Source organism: Vigna unguiculata, chromosome 5 (assembly GCF_037176805.1).
Source record: "Vigna unguiculata cultivar grain cowpea cultivar isolate G323 ecotype 2 chromosome 5, ASM3717680v1, whole genome shotgun sequence".
Classification (NCBI taxonomy): domain Eukaryota; kingdom Viridiplantae; phylum Streptophyta; class Magnoliopsida; order Fabales; family Fabaceae; genus Vigna; species Vigna unguiculata.
Window position 1 is genome coordinate 11,112,301 of NC_140796.1, and position 22,026 is coordinate 11,134,326.

At 32.1% G+C, this 22,026-nt stretch overlaps 1 protein-coding gene, 1 long non-coding RNA gene and 1 pseudogene across 5 annotated transcripts; 2 read left to right on the plus strand and 1 right to left on the minus strand.

The window, feature by feature from the left end:
* The first annotated feature begins 604 nt into the window (after positions 1 to 604).
* On the plus strand, positions 605 to 2,510 carry LOC114185802 (uncharacterized). Its single transcript, XM_028073722.2, has 3 exons — positions 605 to 1,376; positions 1,456 to 2,202; positions 2,288 to 2,510. Exons 1-3 carry the CDS (start codon positions 732 to 734, stop codon positions 2,381 to 2,383), a joined length of 1,488 nt encoding a protein of 495 aa, XP_027929523.1. The 5' UTR covers positions 605 to 731; the 3' UTR covers positions 2,384 to 2,510.
* Positions 2,511 to 12,566: 10,056 nt separating this feature from the next.
* LOC146886068 (uncharacterized) lies at positions 12,567 to 14,952 on the plus strand (annotated as a pseudogene).
* An 80-nt stretch (positions 14,953 to 15,032) lies between these two features.
* LOC114183599 (uncharacterized) lies at positions 15,033 to 17,964 on the minus strand. 4 transcript variants are annotated; one of them, XR_003604397.2, is made up of 4 exons: positions 16,502 to 17,964; positions 16,124 to 16,226; positions 15,891 to 15,925; positions 15,033 to 15,047 (listed from the first exon to the last, which is right to left on the minus strand). It is a non-coding gene; the product is annotated as an uncharacterized LOC114183599 (long non-coding RNA). The 4 variants fall into 4 exon arrangements; XR_003604396.2 differs by having other exon boundaries at positions 15,891 to 15,929; XR_003604398.2 differs by lacking the exons at positions 15,033 to 15,047; positions 15,891 to 15,925 and having other exon boundaries at positions 15,946 to 16,226; positions 16,502 to 16,972; positions 17,654 to 17,957.
* Positions 17,965 to 22,026: the final 4,062 nt, after the last annotated feature.

A 22,026-nucleotide genomic window follows, 5' to 3' on the forward strand; every position in this document is an offset into this window, starting at 1 on the left:
TAGCAAATGAAATGAGATTATGATAATATGATTGTCAAGTAAATTAGATAAATATGACAAGTATTGGTCTTTGAATTTAGAGCTTCAGACAAATTTTTAGAAGTGATCGAGTGTTTTTTTTATTTGCGATTGAATATATAATATACTGATGATGGTGAATTGAATGTTGCATTACAAATTTTAAGATGAAAAGCCTTTAATAAAATGATAATTTATAGTTATAGATTTTGTTGAGATATATTATAACATTTTTGTGTGAAAAAATATATTTCTTTATATATATATAACTATTTCTTTATTACTAGATATATATTAGTTTAAATTATTTGTAATTGATTATTAGAAGGGTTTAGGTGAAATTTTTATTCTTTGCTAAAAGAACACTACTAGAATAGAATTGTCCTCCTCACACGGCAGCTCATCTTTCTTTGGTGATTCCCTGACATTATATAATAGACAGAACTTAGTAAATTCATCTACTCCATCTCTTTTTCTTTTTTCTTTTCTTTTCTTTTTTAAAAAATTTTGAGTGCGTTTGAAGTCTCTTGATCACATTTGAAATCGTTTCAACATTATAGAAAGTATTATATAATGTTAAATTGGCATCGTTTGAATGGTGAACTTTTCATATACACTTCGAAAATAAACAAACAAATTGGCAAAGCTGAAAACGCAAGAAAGAGAAACAAAAACGTGCACTTTGGCTTAGGCGTTGTTGTGCGATTGCGACCATGGCTGCAACAGAAGCTCCATCAAATGAGCAGGTTTACAAAGTTCCCCTCAAAGTTTTTGTGGACAGAAATGAAAACAAAGTTCTGTTTGCCGAGGCAAGAAAGGATTTCGTGGACGTTCTACTCAGTTTCTTAGCATTGCCTTTAGGTACCATTGCAAGACTCGTTGCTAAGGAGTCAAATATTCCACCGGTGAAAGTTGGAAGCCTGAGTTCATTGTATGAGAGTGTGTCACATATTGAAGAAGAGCATCTATGGACAAAGACATGCAAAGAAATGCTTCTGCATCCAAGGACCTCTATGGAATCTTATTGCCAGCTCCTGAAACTCAACATCGACGACACTCACCCCACAAAGTATTTCCTGTGTGAGGACTTGGGGTGTAGTAGGAAGACAAATGGAAGCCTTTTAAGCATTTTCAACAATCAAAGATGCAGTTGTGGAAAACTAATGAACAGAATAGTGTATCCAGAAGTTATTACTCTACAAAAGGGCTTTGTTAAGGAAACTGCTACTTTTATAATTTGTGACGATCTTTCCGTGTTGCCTAATGTTCTTGTAACAATTGTGAATCTACTCCAGAATCTTGGAGTCAAAGACATGGGTGCAATTGAGGAACAAACTGTGGATATCAGCAAGAGAGAGGTATGCTATATTGCTATTCGTTTATTGTTGTTAGTTTTACTACTTTCTCTCTCTGATTCCTTATTTGTGTTTTGTACAGGTTGTTGATCTTCTCAAGTTGTCGTTGATATCAAAGAACCCTTTGACAGATTTTGTCTTTGAGAAGAAACCACGTGTTGATGATTTTAACCCAATAAACCAATCCTGGTTCGAGAGAGGAGATGAATCACCTGATGAAGGTAGAAAGATAGTTGTGAGGGTACTGGTAAGAAAATCAAATGAAAAGATTGTGTTTGCTGATGCAGAAGAAGATTTTGCAGACTTGGTTTTAAGTTTTCTGACTTTACCTTTGGGTGGGGTGTTGCACATGTTGGAAGGAAATTCTTGTTTGAGCTGCATAGATAAATTGTACAAGAGCATTTCTGAACTGAGTCCTGATAGATATTTACGGTCACAGATAATCAAAGAGGAACTAGCTAATCCAAAATGTGCCCCTCTATTCAGCATTAGTGATCAGATATTACCAATTGGCGAGGTATCATTGCCTGTTTATTATTGCAATACGTTCATTCATGGGAAAGAGCGCCATGTTATTTGTTCTACTTCACCCAGGCCTCGTATTTATGGGTATGACATGAGTTCTCGATTAGAGATTTTTGATCCAAAGTCGTGTATTGGGGATTCACGGAGTGGTAAAGGATTTGCCAAAGGACCATCAACGTTCGTGGTGACTGATGACTTGGCTGTGACTCCAATGTCATCCATTTCTGCTGTTTCTTTTCTAAATAGGTCGCAAGTTCCTCTCTATGACTTGGAGGAAAGGGTAATTAGTATTGGTGTGAAGGAGGTAAGACACGTTCGCTCATGCTGAGTTATTTATTCATCACTCACTATTACTTGAATCAGATAACAATAGGTACATTCACATGCAGGGATTGGCCATACTAAAAGCTTCCCTGACCTCAACATCTGCTTTGACTGAAGGTTTACAACAACAATTCACAAAAGTCATCGAGTTGGAGATTTGACCAATTATTTCCATCTTGTAATGGCTAGTTTCTAACATTGGTGACATTGTCTGGTGTTAACATTAGTTAGTTCTGTTTGTTGTATCAACGAATATTACCACGAATCTACCACTCACCTTTGGCTTTATTTTCCTTAAAACAACTTGCTATGTACATCTTCTAATGGGATTTCTAACGTGATAAAATCATTTTACATTTATCATTATTCCTCCGTGTGGCAGCAAGGTAGTGTATTAGTCTGACTAACAAAATTTACATTGAGTTTTGAGTTTTTCACACCATTGTTGTGTAATTTCATTTTAAAGCTACAAGATTATTGCAGATTTTTAAAAAAAGAAAATGATTTTTTGACTACTAAATTTTGACAACTTTCTCTTATAACCTTAGGTGAAATCTTTTAAGTGGTTTTTCATTTTTTCTATTTTCTCATTCTCAGTGTTTCAAACCCACTTAAAAAATGTCATATCATATTGTAAGAGAAAGTTGTCAAAATATCATTATCCTTTAAAAAATTTTGAGAATGGACAAGTCGTGTCTAGTTGACACGACTTCAAAATGACTTTTATGAAAAGTTGGAGTCATCATAAGTTGAGATGACTTTGATTTGAGATAATCAGAAATTAAAAATAAAGTTGTGTCATGTTCTAACGACTTCAATTTTCATCGAAATAAATTGAAATCGTGTCGTGACTTCAGTTTTGAACTGAAATTGATTAAAGTCTGTCATGCTATGACGACTTCAGTTAACTTTAATTTAATTCTAGTTAAATCATGTATTGAAAATTTATTAAAAATGAAGTAAACAAAGTGCTAGGATCTTTTAAATCAATTATAAAATTATTCAAGATCCTAAAATGCACTTTATTTATTTCATTTTCAATACATTTAACATTTTCAAATAAATTCTCAATTAATCACATTTATCAAATTAAGAAACTGTCGTTTTTACATATATTTTAATTTTTATTTTTACTTCATTACATTGAATCGTTCAATGAATTTAGTCACACAATAAAATAATTATTATAATTTAACTAAAAAGTAAGAAGTATAAAATAGTGTAGAACACGATTTCAAAGATTGATCATAATTGAAGTTAACTAAAGTCATCACAACATGACATACTTCACTTCATTCTAGCTCAGAATTGAAGGTGTCATTATATAGCACGACTTCAGTTTATTTCAATGCCAAACTAAAGTCGTCACATCATGACACAACTTTAATTCATTTCGGTACAAAACTAAAGTCGTCATAACATGACTCGACTTTACTTTTAATTTTTTATTAACCTTAATCAAAGTTGTGTAAATTCGTGACAACTTCAACTTTCATAGAAATCATCGCGTGTTCACACTACTTCGATTTATCATAAGTGAAGTTGCTTTAGCTTGCAATTTTGAAATTTTGAGATAAAATTACACTACAATGATAAAAAAAAAAAAAAGCCTTGAGTTTTAGTCCTCCCATTTGTATACATTACTTTTATAACAGAATTTAAAAGTTAACCTCTATTTTTACCATTTATTTTAACATTTATTTTTTTATGAGAATTTTAAAATAATAGTTAAACATATAATTGTTTCTTTCAACAATAACAGGTTATTGACTGGCATTTCATAAAATCTAATACTTTTTGGTAGGCTATAAAATTTGAATACTTGATATAAAGTATTTCGTGCCCAACGACGAGTCTTACACTTTTTTTAATGAGCGTGCACATAAAGCAATTTAAGTAAGGGTTAAATATGTTTTTGATCTTTCAATTTTGAGTAAAAATTGAAATTAGTTTCTCTTGGAAACCTTGAATCAATTTAGTTCCTTATCTTTATAAGTGTATGAATTTAGTCCTTTAAACCAATTTTTTTTTTTTTTGAGTTTATTTGACGTTTCAGACGCATTTCTCGGCTAACATTGAAGCGAACATGTGTCAAACGGTGTAAACAAACTAAAATACTATAATAAAATGTGTTTGAAACGTCAAATAAACTTAATAAAAATTGGTTAAAAAAGACTAAATCCATGTATTTATATGGTTGAAGGACTGAATTAGTTCAAGGATTTCAATATATACTAATTCCAATTTTTACTTAAAGTTGAAGAACCAAAGACGTGATTTTTACAAGTTGTGATTAACAATGTACGTTTTGGTAATATATGCTTACATTTCTCGGCTAACATTGAAGCGAACATATGTCAAATGGTGTAAACAGACTACAATACTATAATAAAATGTGTTTGAAACGTCAAATAAACTTAATAAAAATTGGTTAAAAAAGACTAAATTCATGTATTTATATAGTTAAAGGATTAAATTAATTTAAGGATTCCAATAGATATTAATTTCAATCCTCACTCAAAGTTGAAAGACCAAAGACTTGATTTTTACAAGTTGTGATTAACAACGTACGTTTTGGTAATATATGCTTAAAAACTTAATACAATGTTTAAAATAATAAGTGAAACATAGGTCATTACATTTAATACATTAATTTGCTTAAAATATCTTCATTCTTTCCTTATGCTACAATAGTGTCTCTGGATGGTCGTTAATTCATAATTATTGGTTCAAGATTTTCATGGAAGCAGGTAATATTACTAATAACCATGGACGTGATTTTTACAAGTTGTGATTAAAATGTACGTTTTGGTAATATATGCATAGATAGACCTCTTAAATAGCTCGCTGAAAAATTAACGTAATCCTTTAATTGCAATTAAAATTGATTTTAGTCATAATTTATTTTAAACATTCTATTAATTTGTTTTCCTTTTTTTCTTGAACTCTTCAACTCTCAGTTAATTTCAGCTGAAAAAGAATATTCACTAAAAACATTTAAAATATACGCACAAGTTAACATGACGAGAATACTTAATATTACAATAAAAAATTTTATATATATATATATAATTATATATATATATATATATATATATATATATATAATTCTTGTCTCATAAAAAGATAATAATCTTCCTAATCGAAGGAAGTAAGATATTTCAAATATAAATGAATATAATATTTTAAATCGAACCCAACGTGTAGGGTTTGTTATTTTATTTGTTGAATATAATATTTTAAACATAATCCATCCGTGCCCACCCGTGTAAGATTTATTTTATTTGTTAGTATGGTTATTATGCTCTATAAGTTTGTTATTACATCTTGCATATGATAGGCTCAGGAAGTTTATAAATGTTACCGTAATACATCTCTCAAATACTCATCTTTCTACTTAAATGCTCACACAATACCTTGTATGGTCGTGAGCGTGGAGTCATCCATCAAATGCTCATCTTTCTACTCAAATGCTCACAAAATACAAATATCTTCTACGAATACGCTCACAACCGTGAGCGTGAAATCCCATAAATTTCCTCTCTCCTCGTGTCAACTCAGGGCTGGATCCATATCTAAAATCAGGTCGGTCCACCTTGAGAAATCTTAAAAATATATATTCATCCTAAATGAACACTTTGAAATTTCAAAACTTTACTTATTAATATGTTCTCGAATAATGTTTTTATTATTTAAATACTCTTTCGCATATTGATATTCAAAATAATAAGCCATCGCATATTGATATTCAAAATAATAAGCCATTAAAATAGATGATAAAATACTTTATCAAATTTTTCATTTTCATAATGATTAATACATCATGATTAATAAGTAACATGATGTCTCCAATAGATCAAATTTTGTTATGTTTAGTTGTACCCGATAAATATAGTATTTTCTTAAACTTGAGTTTGTTATACTTTTGTAATTGGATAACACTATTCAAAAAATTCTTTGTACTTATTTATATATATATATATATATATATATATATATATATATATATATATATATTATTAATTTTTGTTCATAAAAAATTATGAAATAATAATCTCCTTAAGTTGAAGAAGAAAAGATATTTCAAATATATCTAAATATATTTTCACTCCTATTTTTTTATTTCCATCCTTTACTTTTTTACTTGCTTAATATGAGTCATTTATTCTTTCAAAGGAAAAAGGTAATGATACATTAATCAATGACTTATATTAAGCCACTTTAGGGAATAAAGTATGTGAGTCAAAAGATGATAGTCATAGTATCATTGTCCATAGGAAATAAAGTATGTGAGTCAAAAGATGAGAGTCATAGTATCATTGTCCATAGGGAATAAAGTATGTGAGTCAAAAGATGAGAGTTATAGTATCATCATTAGTGCAGATATGTGATTTTAGATCAACATATTAGATCGGTTGTGACGGAATCGAGCTAATATATGGTGTGGTGGCATTTTTGTAAATAAAACGAGCAATATTAGATCGGTTGTAAGGGGAACCAATCTAATACGTAAATATTAGATCGATTATGAGAGGGAACCGATCTAATATTGCTTTTTAAAATTTTTTAAAAAAATCAGCATGGTGTATTAGACCGGTTATTTTCAAAACCGATCTAATATGTGGGTTTCTGAAACCCGCGAAACCCTTTTCTCTCTTCTTCCTTCTCGCGCCTCACTGTTCCAAATCACCTTCGTTCTCGCTGCGAGCTCTACAGACCACCACCACGCCGTTGAGCCCTAGAGACCACCACCGGACCAGTCTCGCACCTTCGAACCACCGCCATTGAGAACCATTGAAGGTTCTATGCTTCTCGCCGTTCACCTCCACAGGAACCCTGATTTTCTTCTTCCTCCCTCGCCTCCTTCAATCTCCTCCTCCACCACGAACCACTGTTAAAGCTGCACATTGAACCTCTATCGTTCTCGTCGCACCGGAGCTCTGTTGTTCATGCCACAATTCGTCGTTCTCATGCCGTGCTCGTGCTCGCCCCGTGCTCGTGCTCGCGCCGTCCTCGCTGCCCCGTTAGGGTTCGCCGCAGTTCAATCATCGGTGCTCCGTTTGCCACAGTGAAAGGTGCTCTGCGAGCCACTGTTGTCGTTGCTTCTGTGAGCCTCCAATTTCTTCTTCGCAGTCTCTTTGGTCAGAAGAAGTTGCATCCTCTTCTTCGTAGCAATTACTCCACCAAGCCATCATTGTTGCATTGATAGAGGTTAGTTCGTATGCCTGCTCTTGTTTGTATTTAAAATTGAAATTGAAATTGTTGGCTGGTTTGTTTGAAATTGAGATTGAAACTATTGGCTTTCGTTGTTGATTGCTCTTTGATCGTTTTTATCGCCGTCATAACAAACTTTATTACAATTGAAATTGTTGGTTGCCCTTGTTTGAATATCAAACTTATATCATGTTTAATATTTTACTATATATAATATAGTATAAAAGGAGAATTTGATTGTATTCTTTATAGAAAAGAGTTTGAAACATTGACCAAGTGACCAAAATGTGGAGTATCGCGATACAAAGTTAAGGATGATGATGATGATGAAGATAACATGAAGAAGGGTCCTCCTACAAAAGTGTTATGGTATCTTCCAATCATACCTCGATTTAAGCGTTTATTTGCCAATGTTGATGATGCTAAAAACCTTCAGTGGCATGCAAATGAAAGAAAAAGTGATGGATTGTTACGGCATGCAGCTGATTCACCCCAATGGAAGAAAATCTATATTATCTACCCATAGTTTGGGAGTGATCCAAGAAATCTGAGGCTTGGTCTTGCAATTGATGGCATGAATCCTTATGGTAATTTAAGTAGCAAGCATAGTTCGTGACCGGTTTTGCTGATCATTTATAACTTGCCTTATTGGTTGGCTATGAAGAGAAAATACATGATATCTATGATGATATCTGGACCAAAGCAACCTGGAAATGATATTGATGTTTATCTAACTCCGTTGATAGAAGATCTGAGATTATTATGGGATGAAGGAGTTGAGATTTTTGATGCATATGGAAAAATGAATTTTAATTTGCAAGCCTTATTATTTTGCACTATTAATAACTTTCCAACTTATGGAAATTTGAGTGGTTATAGTGTGAAAGGTCATTTTGCTTGTCCAATATGCGAAGAAAACACAAGTTATCATCAACTAAAACATGGGAGGAAAACTTGTTACATTGGCCATCGAAGATTTTTGAGCCGTAATCACCCATATTGTCGATTGAAAAAGGCTTTCAATGGATGCTAGGAGGAAAAAATCCAACCACCACCCTTAACTAGAGAACAAGTTTATGATCGTGTGTGCCAAGTAAATTTCATTTTTAGGAAAAGACAAAAGAAAGTTGTTGGCAGAAGCATTTGGAAGAAAAAATCCATATTCTTTGATCTCCCATACTGGGCCAAATTAGATGTTAGGCATTGCATAAATGTCATGCATGTGGAGAAGATTGTTTGTGATAGTATAATTGGAACATTGATAAACATCAAAGGGAAAACAAAGGACGATATTAATTCTCGTAAAGATCTAGTTGAGATGGGTCTTCGTTTGGAGTTACAGCCAAAAGCGCGCGGTAAACGAACATATTTACCTCCTGCTTGTCATACTCTGTCTAGACTTGAGAAAAGAAGTTTTTGTGATAGTCTATGAGGAATGAAAGTACCATTAGGATACTCTTCAAATATTAAAAGTCTTGTGTCAATGGAAGATATGAAACTTGTTGGTTTAAAATCTCATGATTGTCATGTTCTCATGCAACAACTTCTCCCAGTGACTATTCGTGGCATCTTACCTAAAAGTGTTAGACATGTTATCACTTTTCTTTGCATGTTTTTTAATAGTATTTGTCAGAATGAAGCTATTGTTATCTTGTGTCAACTGGAGATGTATTTTCCTCCTTCATTTTTTGACATCATGGTCCATTTAATAGTTCATCTAGTAAGGGAAATTAGAATATGTGGACCAGGGTTTTTAAGATGGATGTACCTAGTTGAGAGATACATGAAAATATTGAAGGGGTATGTGAAAAATTCATATCGTCCAGAAGCATCAATTATTGAGAGATATATAACTGAGGAAGCAATTGAGTTTTGTATAGATTATATGTTAGAAACAGAGGCTGTTGGCATTCCACAATCTAGACATGAAGGAAGGAATGAAGGTAAAGGCACACGTGGTGTAAGGGTGGTTTGAAAAGATCAATGTGAAGTTCTCAAAGAACATTTGTACGTATTGAATAACACTGATGTCATTATTCCTTACATAGAGGAACACAAAAAATTGGTGAAATCTTTAAATCCTCGGGCAAATGAAAAATGGTTGTTGATTGAGCACAATAGGACATTTCTAAAATGGTTTAGAGAAAAAATTGTGGAATTAGATTGTGAGATTGAGGAATTAAAATGGCTAGCACGAGGACCTAACTTTGATGTTATAACATGGACAACATATGACATTAACATGTTCTCTTTTTATTCAAAGGAGGAAGATGATAAGAGTACTATGCAAAATAGCGGTGTGACCCTCGAAGCATAATCCATGCACTTTGCTAGTTCAAAAGATAATAATCCTATTATGGCTTCTATAAGTTACTTTGGGGTCATTCAAGAGATATGGGAGGTTGATTATGTCAAATTCAGAGTGTCTGCATTTAAGTGCAAATGGGTTGATAATAATACAAGAGTGCATGTTGATGACTTGGTATTTACTTTGGTTGATCTTAATAAGGTGGCTTATAAGGAAGACTTTTTTATCATGGCATACCAATCAAAACAAGTGTTTTATGTTAAAGATCCTTCAAATGAGAGGTGGTCAGTTGTTCTTAAAGGAAGGATGCAATTAGATACTCATGATCGTGATCACTCAAGTCTCAATCTTAAGGCGAATACCTGCTTTGAATGAGGATGTTCATAATGATGAAGTGAATGTTATGTGTAATGATCATAATGAAGGAATATGGGAGAACATTGTCACACTTCCATTATAGGTGAAATTTCATGTTATTTTTTTTATTATTCATTTAGTTTTAAATCATTAATTATCTAACATGTGTTATTTTTTACAGGTTTCATGGAAGGTTCATCCAAGAAGAAGACTAGAGCAGCTACCCGTCTACAAAAGCAAGCTCTGAAGCGATTGATTAAGGATAAGACACATGTGGACATAAACCCTAAGACAGGCAGACCTATAGGGCCAACCCGTCAGAATTTTTCTAGCTATTTGAGTGTGTCAGCACGAACAAAGGTGTCCATTTTGGAACCAGATTGGGATCATGTGTCAAAAGTTGATAAAAACATGATTTGGCAGGATATTTGTGTAACTTAACTTGTCAACTTATGAATATTTACTACTTATTTCTATTGTCAACTCATGAATATTTATTACCTATGAATAGGAAAACTATGAATTCAACACTTCTGATTTCACACGGAGGAGGATAATGTCGTCAGTAGCTATAAAATGGAAAGCATTCAAGACGATGTTGTCAAGCTTCTATGTATTTGGGAAATACAAAGAAAAGTCTCCTTGTGAGATGTATGGCATAGACGAGCAAACATGGGAAGCATTTGTTCAAAGTCGACTGGATCCCGCTTGGGCGGTATATTTCTCTCTCTCTCTCTCTCTCTCTCTCTCTCTCTATATATATATATATATATATATATATATATATATATATATATATATATATATATATATATATATATATATATATATATATATATATATATATATTACCGTTTAAATATTAATTATATGTCATATGATTAACCATTTATATATATATTATTGTTTTAACAGGAAAAGAGAAAGAAAGCACAAGCTATACAAAGAAAAAAATGAAACACCACACAGGCTTTCTCGTGGAGGATATGATTTGCTGGAGTAGAGAATAATGGAAGAAAAGCTAAAACAACAAATGGACTCAACAGGTTCAAATGAAGGACATCTAAATCCTACATCCCCTCCTAGCCGACATGAGAAATGGAAGTTGGCTCGTACTAAACCGGGAGAGAAAATGACATCTAAGAAATCACAAGTTATTGCTGAAAGAATTGTAAGTTAGTAACATATTTTGCCTTAACTAGTTATTCAATTTGTCGTATGAGTAACATGATTGACTTGTAGAGCATAATTCAATATTGTTTTTACAGGATTCTCTTGTAGAACAAAATACACAAGGAAGTTTTCTTCCCCAGGGTCGTCAAGATATATTGACCATTGCTTTAGGTACTGAAGAGCACCCTGGTCGTGTACGTACTGCTGGTTATGGTGTGGGTGTGAGACAATACTTTGGAAATTATCAGCAGCAAAACACCACACAGACAGCTCCTATCACACCTGAGATGATGGAGCAATTAACTCAGACGATAAAGGCACAAGTAACTGATGAATTAAGGTGTGAAATCAACGATGAGAGTCCATGTCTCAGCAACATAATATGGAACAAGAAGACATGAAGAGGAGGTCACGGAGATGGAACTCTCGTACAAGTGTATGTTGTCCCTCCTCATTTAGTTGCCATTGGGAGATTGTATCCAGGGGCATCAACCATGCACACTGTGCAACTGTCGGATGATTTGGCTAGAGTGGTAGTTGAATATATTAGATCGGTTAAGGTTAAAACCGATCTAATATTGCCTGTTTCTTCTTTAAGTGATCTCAACTATATTAGATCGGTTTCGTCCATAATCGATCTAATATAGCTTATTTGATGTTTCTCTGGGTGGGTATCTTTAGATCGGTTATTTGAAACCAATCTAATATAGAATTATTAGATCGGTTCATTACAACCGATCTAATACGTGAAAGACATATTACATTGACTAATATTATATCAGTTCCAGAACTGATCTAAACGCTTCAGAACCTATGTAATATGACTTTTTGCACTAGTGCATTGGCCATAGACGAATATGATACTTTACACATAACCGTGTAGGATTTGTCATTTTATTTGTTATTACGGTTATTATGCTCTAAGTTTGTTATCATTATTATTATTATTATTATTATTATTATTATTATTATTATTATTATTATTATTATATATATATATATATATATATATTATTTAAATACTTTTTAATATTCAACATAATAAGTCATTAAAATAAAGGATAAAATACTCTACCAAATTTTTACGATTATATTTTCAAATTTAGTTTTTATTTTGACTTTTCACTGCCTATATAATAGAATTTTACTTCTTTAAAATGGAAATTAATGAAAACGTAAGCGTTTACAAAAAATAAATTAAAAATGAAATTATTGATAATTTTAAAAAAATATTGTGCCGCCTCTTTTATGAGGGATGTGAAAAAAAGTTAAAACGGGATTAAAACGAAGATGAAGAGTTTAAGAAGCTTTAATTACAATGGAAATATTATTTAAATATTTATTAATTTTGTAATATTTCGTTAAAAAGATTCTTTATCAGTATCGGGTTAATCGAATTAAACATGAAAACCAATAGATCTGTGTTTGATGAAGCAGGAAAGATTTTGTTATATCTAGTGATATGATGTCTATAATATATAAAATGTTTTTTTAAACTGAGTTCCTTGTATTTACGTAGGTGTGTTATTTTATTTGTTATTATGTTATCTTGCATGTTAATAGACCAAAAAAATTTATAAATGTTATTATAGGTACTCAAATGCTCACAAAATATCTCATACTCTATGCCATTAAAATAAATAATAAAATACTTTGTCAAATCTTTTCTATACTCATGATTAATACACTCACACTTTTGTAAATTTAGTTTTTATTTTGACTTTCTACTGCCCGTATAACAGAATTTTTCTTCTTTAAAATGGAAATTAATGAAAACGTAAGCTTTTAAAAAAAATTATTAATAGTTTTAAAAAAAATATTGTGCCAATGTGAAGAAAAAGTTAAAACTGTAGTAAAAAGAAGATAAAGAGTTTAAGAAGCTTTAATTACAATGGAAATATTATTTAAATATTTATTAATTTTTGTAATATTTTGTTCATTAAAACTAGAACAAGTGAATTTCTGATCTTCTTTTATCGGTAACAGGTGAATCGAATTAAACATAAAAAGTTATAATTTCAAACGATTGTGCTCTCTCTATATATAGAGTTTGGCAAGGCTGACTTGTGATAGTGAAGCCACAATGGCAGGAATTGCAACTCAATCAGGGGATGAAGATCACACAATTTCTCTGAAAGTTTTGGTAAACAAAGAGAACAATAAAGTTGTGTTTGCTGAAGCAGGGAAAGATTTTGTGGATGTTCTACTCAGTTTCATAACATTGCCTTTGGGGACTATTGCTAGACTCGTGGCTAAGGAGTCCAATGTACAGCCAGTTAAAATTGGAAGCCTGAGCACATTATACGAAAGCGTGTCGCATCTTGAAGAAAAATTTCTATGGATTCAAACGTGCAAGGAAATGCTGCTTCAACCAAGGAACTCTATGGAAGATTATTGCAAAAATCTGAAGCTGAATATTGATGATTCTGAGCCTAAAAGTTACTACTTTTGTGAGAACTTGTTGGAATGTGTTATAAAGCCGTCCCTTGTGAGCACTTTTAGGAATCAAAGATGTGGTTGTGGAAAACTAATGAACAGGGTGGTGCAACCTTTAGACATACCGAGCTTAGAAAATGGCTTTGTCAAGGAATCTGCGTCTTTTTTAGTTTCTGATGATCTTTATATAATGCCTAATGTTTTTGGAGCAAGTGCAGATCTGTTTCATAAGCTTGGAATTGAAGACATGAATACTCTTGAGGAACAAATTGTGGTTGTCACCAAGAAGTAGGTATGCCATTTGTTAACTTTGTTTTTGTACATCCATTCTTTCATATCATTGGTTCCTTCACTTTTTATTGCAGGTAGTGGACTTGCTCAAGTTTTCATTGATCTCAAGGACTCCTATGACAGATTTAATCTTAAGAAATAAACAACATCTTGGTAATTTTAGCCCTATAAGCCAAAACCTGTTTGAGATTGGAAATATAGCATCTGTTGAGGGTAGGAAAATGGTTGTGAAAATACAAATAAGAAAATCAAATGGGAAGATTCTGTTTGCGGAAGCAGAGGAAGAGTTTGTAGATTTTCTTCTTAGTTTTCTTACTTTTCCCTTGGGTGGAGTACTTCACATGCTTGAAGGATTTTCTTCAGTAAGCTGCATAGATAGTTTATATAAGAGCATGAATGAACTGAGTTCAGAAAGATATTTAATCTCACAAGAGCTCAAAGACAGACTAGCCAACCCTCTATGTGCTTCACATTTTAACCTCAGCAACCAGATATTACCAATTGGTGTAGAAAGCTTTTCTTCTATTTATTCATATTGTGGAACATCATATAATATTGTTGATCCTAAATCCTCTACTGGAGAGTCTTCAAGTATTCTTGGTTTTGTGAAAGGACCAGTAATGTACATGGTAACAGATGACTTGGTTGTGTCTCCTATGTCATCCACTTATGCTGTTTCATATATCAATACACTAAAAGTACCACTATTTGACTTGGAGGAAAGGGTCATTGCAATTGGTGTGAAGGAGGTAAGAAACAGTGAGGATCTTGCTTTGTATGCTGTTACTTTTTGTATGAGATTATATCACACTCTTTGTTTGAATTGTGCAGGGTCTTGGGATATTGAAAGCTTCATTGACATCAACATCTGCTTTGACAGAAGGTCTGAAACACTTGACAAGACCTATTGAAGAGAAGATTCAATCACTCTCATCTTGTTTGAAGCTGTAAACAAGATTCTAGAAGTGGTTCATATCGAGTGCAATTTTGGCCACAATGTTTTTGAACTTTCTATGGTTTTATCACCGAAATTGGGGTGGCATTCACTGCATTTGTCCAAAGTTCTCTTCCATGTCAAATATCACAACAAAATTATTTCAAAAGCAGTTTGAGTATTGGGTGACGGAATTTGGGTGCAAAAAAAATCAGTTCTAGATATATTAGAGACCGAGATTTTATAATGTTATTGTGCTGTGTTTGGTGGAACCTATGGTATCAAATATATTATGCAATGTTTGGTGTCAAATATAATGCTATTAACAAGTTTTTTATTTCTTTTTGTAAGAGTTTGTTAAAAAAATATTATTAACACTCTTCTATTAATATTTCAGAAGTCTATGAAGTGTTGTTTGGTATAAATTACGAGTTGAAATTATATTTTGAAGTTTATTTTATTGACAAATATATTAGTAGATGCTACAAGAATCACATCTGGAAGAAAATAATTCTAGCGAGTAGTTTCATCATATCCAAAAGTACTTGGCAGAGGCTTATGGATGAGACATAGGTAAAAACAAACTACTTTCAAAGTCGATAAGTTTCTGGTTCAACCCAAATCCTTGTTCTAGAAACAGGTACAAAATGATAACAATTGACATAATAGAACATTTCATCTAATTATATAAACTGTGCACCAGTTTCACTAGTTATGTTAAGTTCATGAATGCCAGCACCTAATAATTGTTTTATAAGCAATATATAAGTTTAGATAAGTTTGAATAAAGGCTTACTTTAATTTTTTTTTTCAATGAACAAGCATATTTTTACTTCCTTGTTGGAATTAATGAAAGTTGGGACAAAATTTCTTCGAGTGTTTTATCTAATTATGGAACAAGAACTTAAATAATCATTAAAAAATAAATTTTAAAAAATAAATCAACTAAACTTACAAATATAAGTTCATTGTGTCTCTGCAACTCTTCATCTATCTAAAGAAGAGGAGTATTAAATGACTTTGTGAATGCCATAAATAACAATGAACGACAAGCTAGCTAAAATAACTATATATATATATATATATATATATATATATATATATATATATATATATATATCTCGGGGAAACAAAATATAAAAAAGCTAGCTAAAACTTCCAATATATTGACATACATAAATTACTAACCCTTTCATGCTGACTCCAATGAGGTTTAGTTGTAGCCATTTCCAAAACTGTGCATCCTAGGCTCCATATCAACAAGGTTGCCACCATTGGAGTCTTTTATAACCTAAAATATCATAACGACAAGCTATCATGTCATCAAAAACAAGATGTAATTGAAACAATAAAGAACTGAAACTCATAGAAATGCTCAAATATATTCTATCATTAATAAAAAATATCATTAACAATTGAAACTCATTGAGTTTTCCAGCACATAAGCCATGATAAAGATTCTATCACATTAATAAAAAAAGACAATTTATCCATTCAATTAATCAGTGCAGAAATTATATTATTAGAACATCTAGAAAGGCATAAATACATAACTTGATAACCTACATTATTATTTGGAGTGGACCAGCTTATCTCTACTGATCTTATGGGCAGGTCAACTCTAGGAGCATGTCCTTCCAAGTAAAATACAAACCGATCAGGCATAATTGACAATGAGAATGTCCCTTCTAACTTCTCAGAACTATCCTTATTAACAGAAGTTTTGTAGAAAAATCATGGTAATGTAAGGGCGTTTTCCATAATTTTTTCAAAACAAGGAAGAAGATACAATGAAAATATTTGCACCCTTGCTCCCACTTGGATCAGACATGTTTCCTGCCATGATCTGTCAAAGAAAACAATATCAGAGAAAACAACCAAGAAAGAACTCTGCATGATTTACACAGGTTATCTATCCAACACAAGAAGAAGCTAAATTCGGCAATGAAGCTTGTAATGGACATTTGAGAGGCATGATCTCGGACTCCATCCCTTGTGAAGCTACCAAATTAGGCAATGTAGTTAATGCAGGACAACCTTCATTAATAAAAGGAATAGGCTAACTAATCAAGGGGTGTTAAAGCAAAAATGCCCGAGGCATGAACAATTCATAACTAAACAAACAAGAATCATTAAGCAAAGATGGTAGAAACTCAGAAAACTTCCATTAGCCTGATTTAAGATGGTTTTGGACAAGGGTTAAAATCCTAAACCAAGTAAGAATATCAAAGAGGCTCGTTTCAATAATTTAAAAATATATTTGGATTGCTGCTTAAGAAACTCACCATACACCAACACAATTTCAGTAATAAAAAAAATAAAAAACTCGAAAACCCAGTTTGAGCCTTTGTTTTTAGTTAGTTCTGATCAAGATACTAATTGCTAAGAAAAACTATTTTGAATATGCAAAATATATTCAGTTTTTCCAGCCGCATACACCTACCATAGTGCCAACTCAGGCACTAACACTAGGTCGAGACTTTATAGAGACTCATTGGAAAAATGAAACAAAACAAAAACAAAATAGAGAAAAGTTCAAAAGCATTCATGATTTTGGAATGAATAATGCACCTACAACGAATCATTAGCATCATAAAAACTACCAAACTTTCAAACGGTAAATGTAAGTGCCACATTTCTATTTGGATTGCTTTGTGAAAATTATCCAAAATTAGGTTTCAACATTCACAAATTAGATAAAAGTTTACATTGCAGTACCATGAGTGCAAGCAAATCGAAAGTGAAATGTTAGGAAAACAATCGGAAGTGGAAGCTCCTAAAAGTTGCGAACAACTCCGACGAATGATAGGGCTGCCTACGACGGAGTAATAGAGTGACACGTGACGGAGTGGGCAACTGAGCTAGAATCATGAGTGAAAGAGTGAGCGACAAAGCTAGAGATGCGACTGATTGAGGGAGAAGGTGTTTAGGTTTTCTATGAGGGAGAAGGTGTTTAGGTTTTCAATTTTAAGTAAAAAAAGTTAGAATAGGAAAATTTTGGAAAAATGTGTGAAAAGGTATTACAATTTGCGGAGGTCATATACCTCTTAAAAAAAATACAAAACCCCCCGAAACTATTAGCATTCAGAGAATTGATCACAATTGTCTTAAATCATAGTTATGACTGGAGGTTTTTAATAACCTCCCAAAAATAATTCCCACAAAATAATATTTTTTTTGTAGTGTACGAAGAGTTGAGGAATCCCATGAATTTTCTCATCCTTCCTTTCAATTTTTATCACTATACTGACCTTATAATTCCACATTCACAAAACATCGCTAAATAAAAAAACTAAGAATATACAAAACTTCTATTAATTTCACAATTTTAAAAAAGATAATAAATTTTAGGATAATGATATTTTTATCCACTCTTTTTACTCACTTTTAACTCATTACTTCAATGACCATTGGATTATCACATCACTACAAAAAGTCAAAATAGATAATCTAAGGATAATTAGAATGGTGAGTTAAAATTAGATAAAAAAAAGTGAGTCAAAATATCATATCCTTAGTTTTAGTTTTACATGTCTTGTCAGTTTGACAGAAGGTCAAATCATCCCGATTATAATTCAACCTTATCTATCTTAATTTTATAAAAGTCGGTCCATGGATTGAGTCTGGCAATTTTAAAGTTATTTTTTGTTTAGAATTTTTGGGTTACATATATATTATTTAAATGTGTTAGTAATTAAGGACATAAGTGTTATGAAAAGTTTTTATGTAGACACCCTAACATAATATTCTGATTTGAAGAGGGTCAAATTAGAATTATTAAAATCAAGGGTCCCCATGTGTAAAAGGGGTAACATTATGTACTACACTAGGGTTTTTTTTTTCTTCTTTTCATCCTTACCCGGAGAGAAAATAAGAGCAGTGTTTAAGACTCTCTACATTTGAAATATTACATACTCACGGTTAATTTCATTATCCACATCATTCTCAAAGACAAACACGTTTCCGCATTCTTTTCATCATGAATTAGATTATGAGTTCATTAAAAGTTAATATATGATTGTTGTAAGACCCGGGAAATTGGAATAAAGAATAATAAATAAATTACAACAATTGTGGGTTGGAAGTACCTTAAGAAAATTTACTGACAAGTCTTTGGTAAGGAATAAAGTCAACTTAAGTGGTTGAGAGGACTTGGGTTCAAGTCTGGTGTGTACCATTAGTGTAATTTTAATTGTGTTTTATTTTACCAAAATATTGTGAATGCGGAAGCATGGTTTAAGTTTGTATGAATGTGTGAATTGACAAAAATAATGTGATGGTTTGTTGGTGTGCATGTGTAGGATGTGTTGGAAGGTTATGGGTTTGAATCTTGGCTAGAGTAAGTAGACCCTTTATATTTTTATATTTTTGCTAAGTGATGGAAAAATCTAGAAACTGTAGTATTTGTATTATTTATTTTGGGCTGAATGTGTGGGAGAGAGAGAAGAGTAAGTGAGAAAACAAAGAGTCATAGTGTGTATGTCAAGTGAGGGCCGAGAATTGCAATCCAGAGAGAGAATTAAAATTCTGGATTTCAAGATGTAGATATATTACATGTATTCATATAAAGGTATAAAAATGCAAGTGTGATTTTCTATATTAATTATGCAGAAATATAGACAACGTGTGTGTATATATATATATATATATATATATATATATATATATATATATATATATATATATATATATATATATAATATTATATTATATTAGGCATTGTATCAAATAAAACTAATCTAATATGAATAATGGTAGGTTGATATTACGTTTTGGTATCAAAAGTCAGTGGCAGCGTGTTTTGTGTATATATAATATATTGCATAGTAATGTATATGATATGGTAAAGATATATTAAAGGCTTTTGTAGTTGAATTATTATTATGTTTGCGTAGCGATTAAGCCAGGGGTTGAAATTGTAAGTATGAAGTTTTATTAGGTGTTGATCGTTGGAATAATAAAGGGTTAATACGTATTGGTAGGAGTGTAAAATAGTGATCTATTAAGTGTGAAATAAGTTTATAAAATGGGTGCAGTCTCGTAATTGACAAAAAATTGGAGATCGTCATAAAAAATAATGGTTGGGAAGTGCAGAGGTTTTTTCATGAGTTATATTATAAAAATAAACAAATAAATAAATAAGAATAAAAAAAATGAAGATGTGATTAATGAAGGTGTAGTAGAATTATGTAGATGGTGCAGCGCTTTTAAAAACAAATATGATTCTAATAAATAAATGTGTATATATTATAAAGAAACATGTTGCAGAATATGGTTTCTGGTTTTGGATTGTGTAATGTGAGATTACATGACTATGTGTTGATGTTAATTTTGGGTTGACATGAGGGTTTGGTTGGAAGGGGCTTTTGTAGGTACTGTTTGAGATAAATCTTGGATTTGGTATTAGAATATGTATTATTGTGTTGTTGTTTTAGAGCTCCTAAGAGTATGATTAACTCTTGGATAAACTCAAGTTTCAACCCAATCTCAATTGTGAATGTATACATATATGTATGAATAATTGATGTATGGGATATGTGCTATTGTTTCTGGGAGTGCCTAGCGATGAGAGTTTTTGCCAAGCAGTCTGCAACGCAACTTCATCTGGCGGTGCCTAGGCAACGCCAGGCAATAGCGTGCGGACAATGTATTGTTTTGTAGCGTTTTACATCGATGGTCTTGAGGGTTTGGTCGGGGATATGCTGGACTAGTTATGAGCGGGGAGATTCGTAACGGAGGTTGGAAATGCGTGATTGATGCGGACGGGAAGTTCATATCTATTGTACTCTTGTGTGGGGATACGAGCGTGGAGGTTCATATGTTCCGTGCTCACACTTGAGGCTACTATGAGCGGGGAGGTTCATAGTAGGTGTTCACGCATGTTGGACTACGAGTGGACAGGTTCATAGAGTTGGACTACGGGCGAGGAGGTTCGTAGAGTTGGACCACGAGCGGGTAGATTCGTGGAAGCATGATAATCCCTAAGGATCAAGGTTGTGAATGGATCTTTCTCATATAGGTTATAAGATTGGGGTGGAACGTTATAAAGAAGTCAATAAATTAAAATTGTCTAAGATAGATTGGGTGAGGGTTAATTCTTATTATTTTATTGATTGTATTATTTTTCTTTCTCAGCTCACCCTTTCTGTTTGTGTTTGGCGATGATCATGTGATTTGTCACGTGGAAGCATATGTGAATCCAAGTGAGCGTGCTGATGCGTAAGGACTCAGCGGGGCACACTAGGGGATGATTTACTTTATATTTTAATTTCTACATTGTAATAAACTTTATGAAGCTTTTCTCTACTATGAGCTTGTAATAATGATGTCACAGCGTAATATAACTGCGGCGATAAAGTTTTAAATTTTCCCGTGTTTGGGAATTTTATTTACTATCTTAAATTTCAATAAAATTTTATTTTATCAAGTAATATCCATCTAGAGTGTTACAATTGTGGTATGCATTTTGAATCTGTATTGGTAAGTGTTCAGGAACAATTATTATTTCTTAGAATTTTCCTTCAATTGGTATCACAGTCAACACATACTCTATTATGTATTCATGTGTGATTTTGAAAATTTTAAATTTTGGATTTTTTATGCTTGTCAATATTATTTGAATATGCATAATTTGTCGCTTAAAATTGATGGTTTCCAAATTCATATTGGAATTCTTTTTGAAGTTTTTATTATTAATTTTTCTTTGGATTTGGTACATAAAACTTCAAATTATAATAGTTTAACATTTTAAATGAGCTAATTGAATCAAGAAGTTGTCAAAGTGGTCTCTTTTGAGTAGATTGATTGTGAAAAATGTTAAATATTTGTGTTTATTTTTATCCATACGAGTATTGATCAGTCCAAAATAAGATTAATTCTTTGTCGGATTACATACACAGATATGACGATAAACGTGTGATAATCATGAAGTTTTTTGTGTGTCAATAATCTAAAAATGAATTTGTTGTTGGACATGTTGTTTTATTATCGATGCTTGATAATCACAGGATACTATAAAGTTAGTATTCATGCTTTTATAAGCCTTTGTTTCTCCTTTTATTGCATTGGCATAGATATTATTCTTATCATTC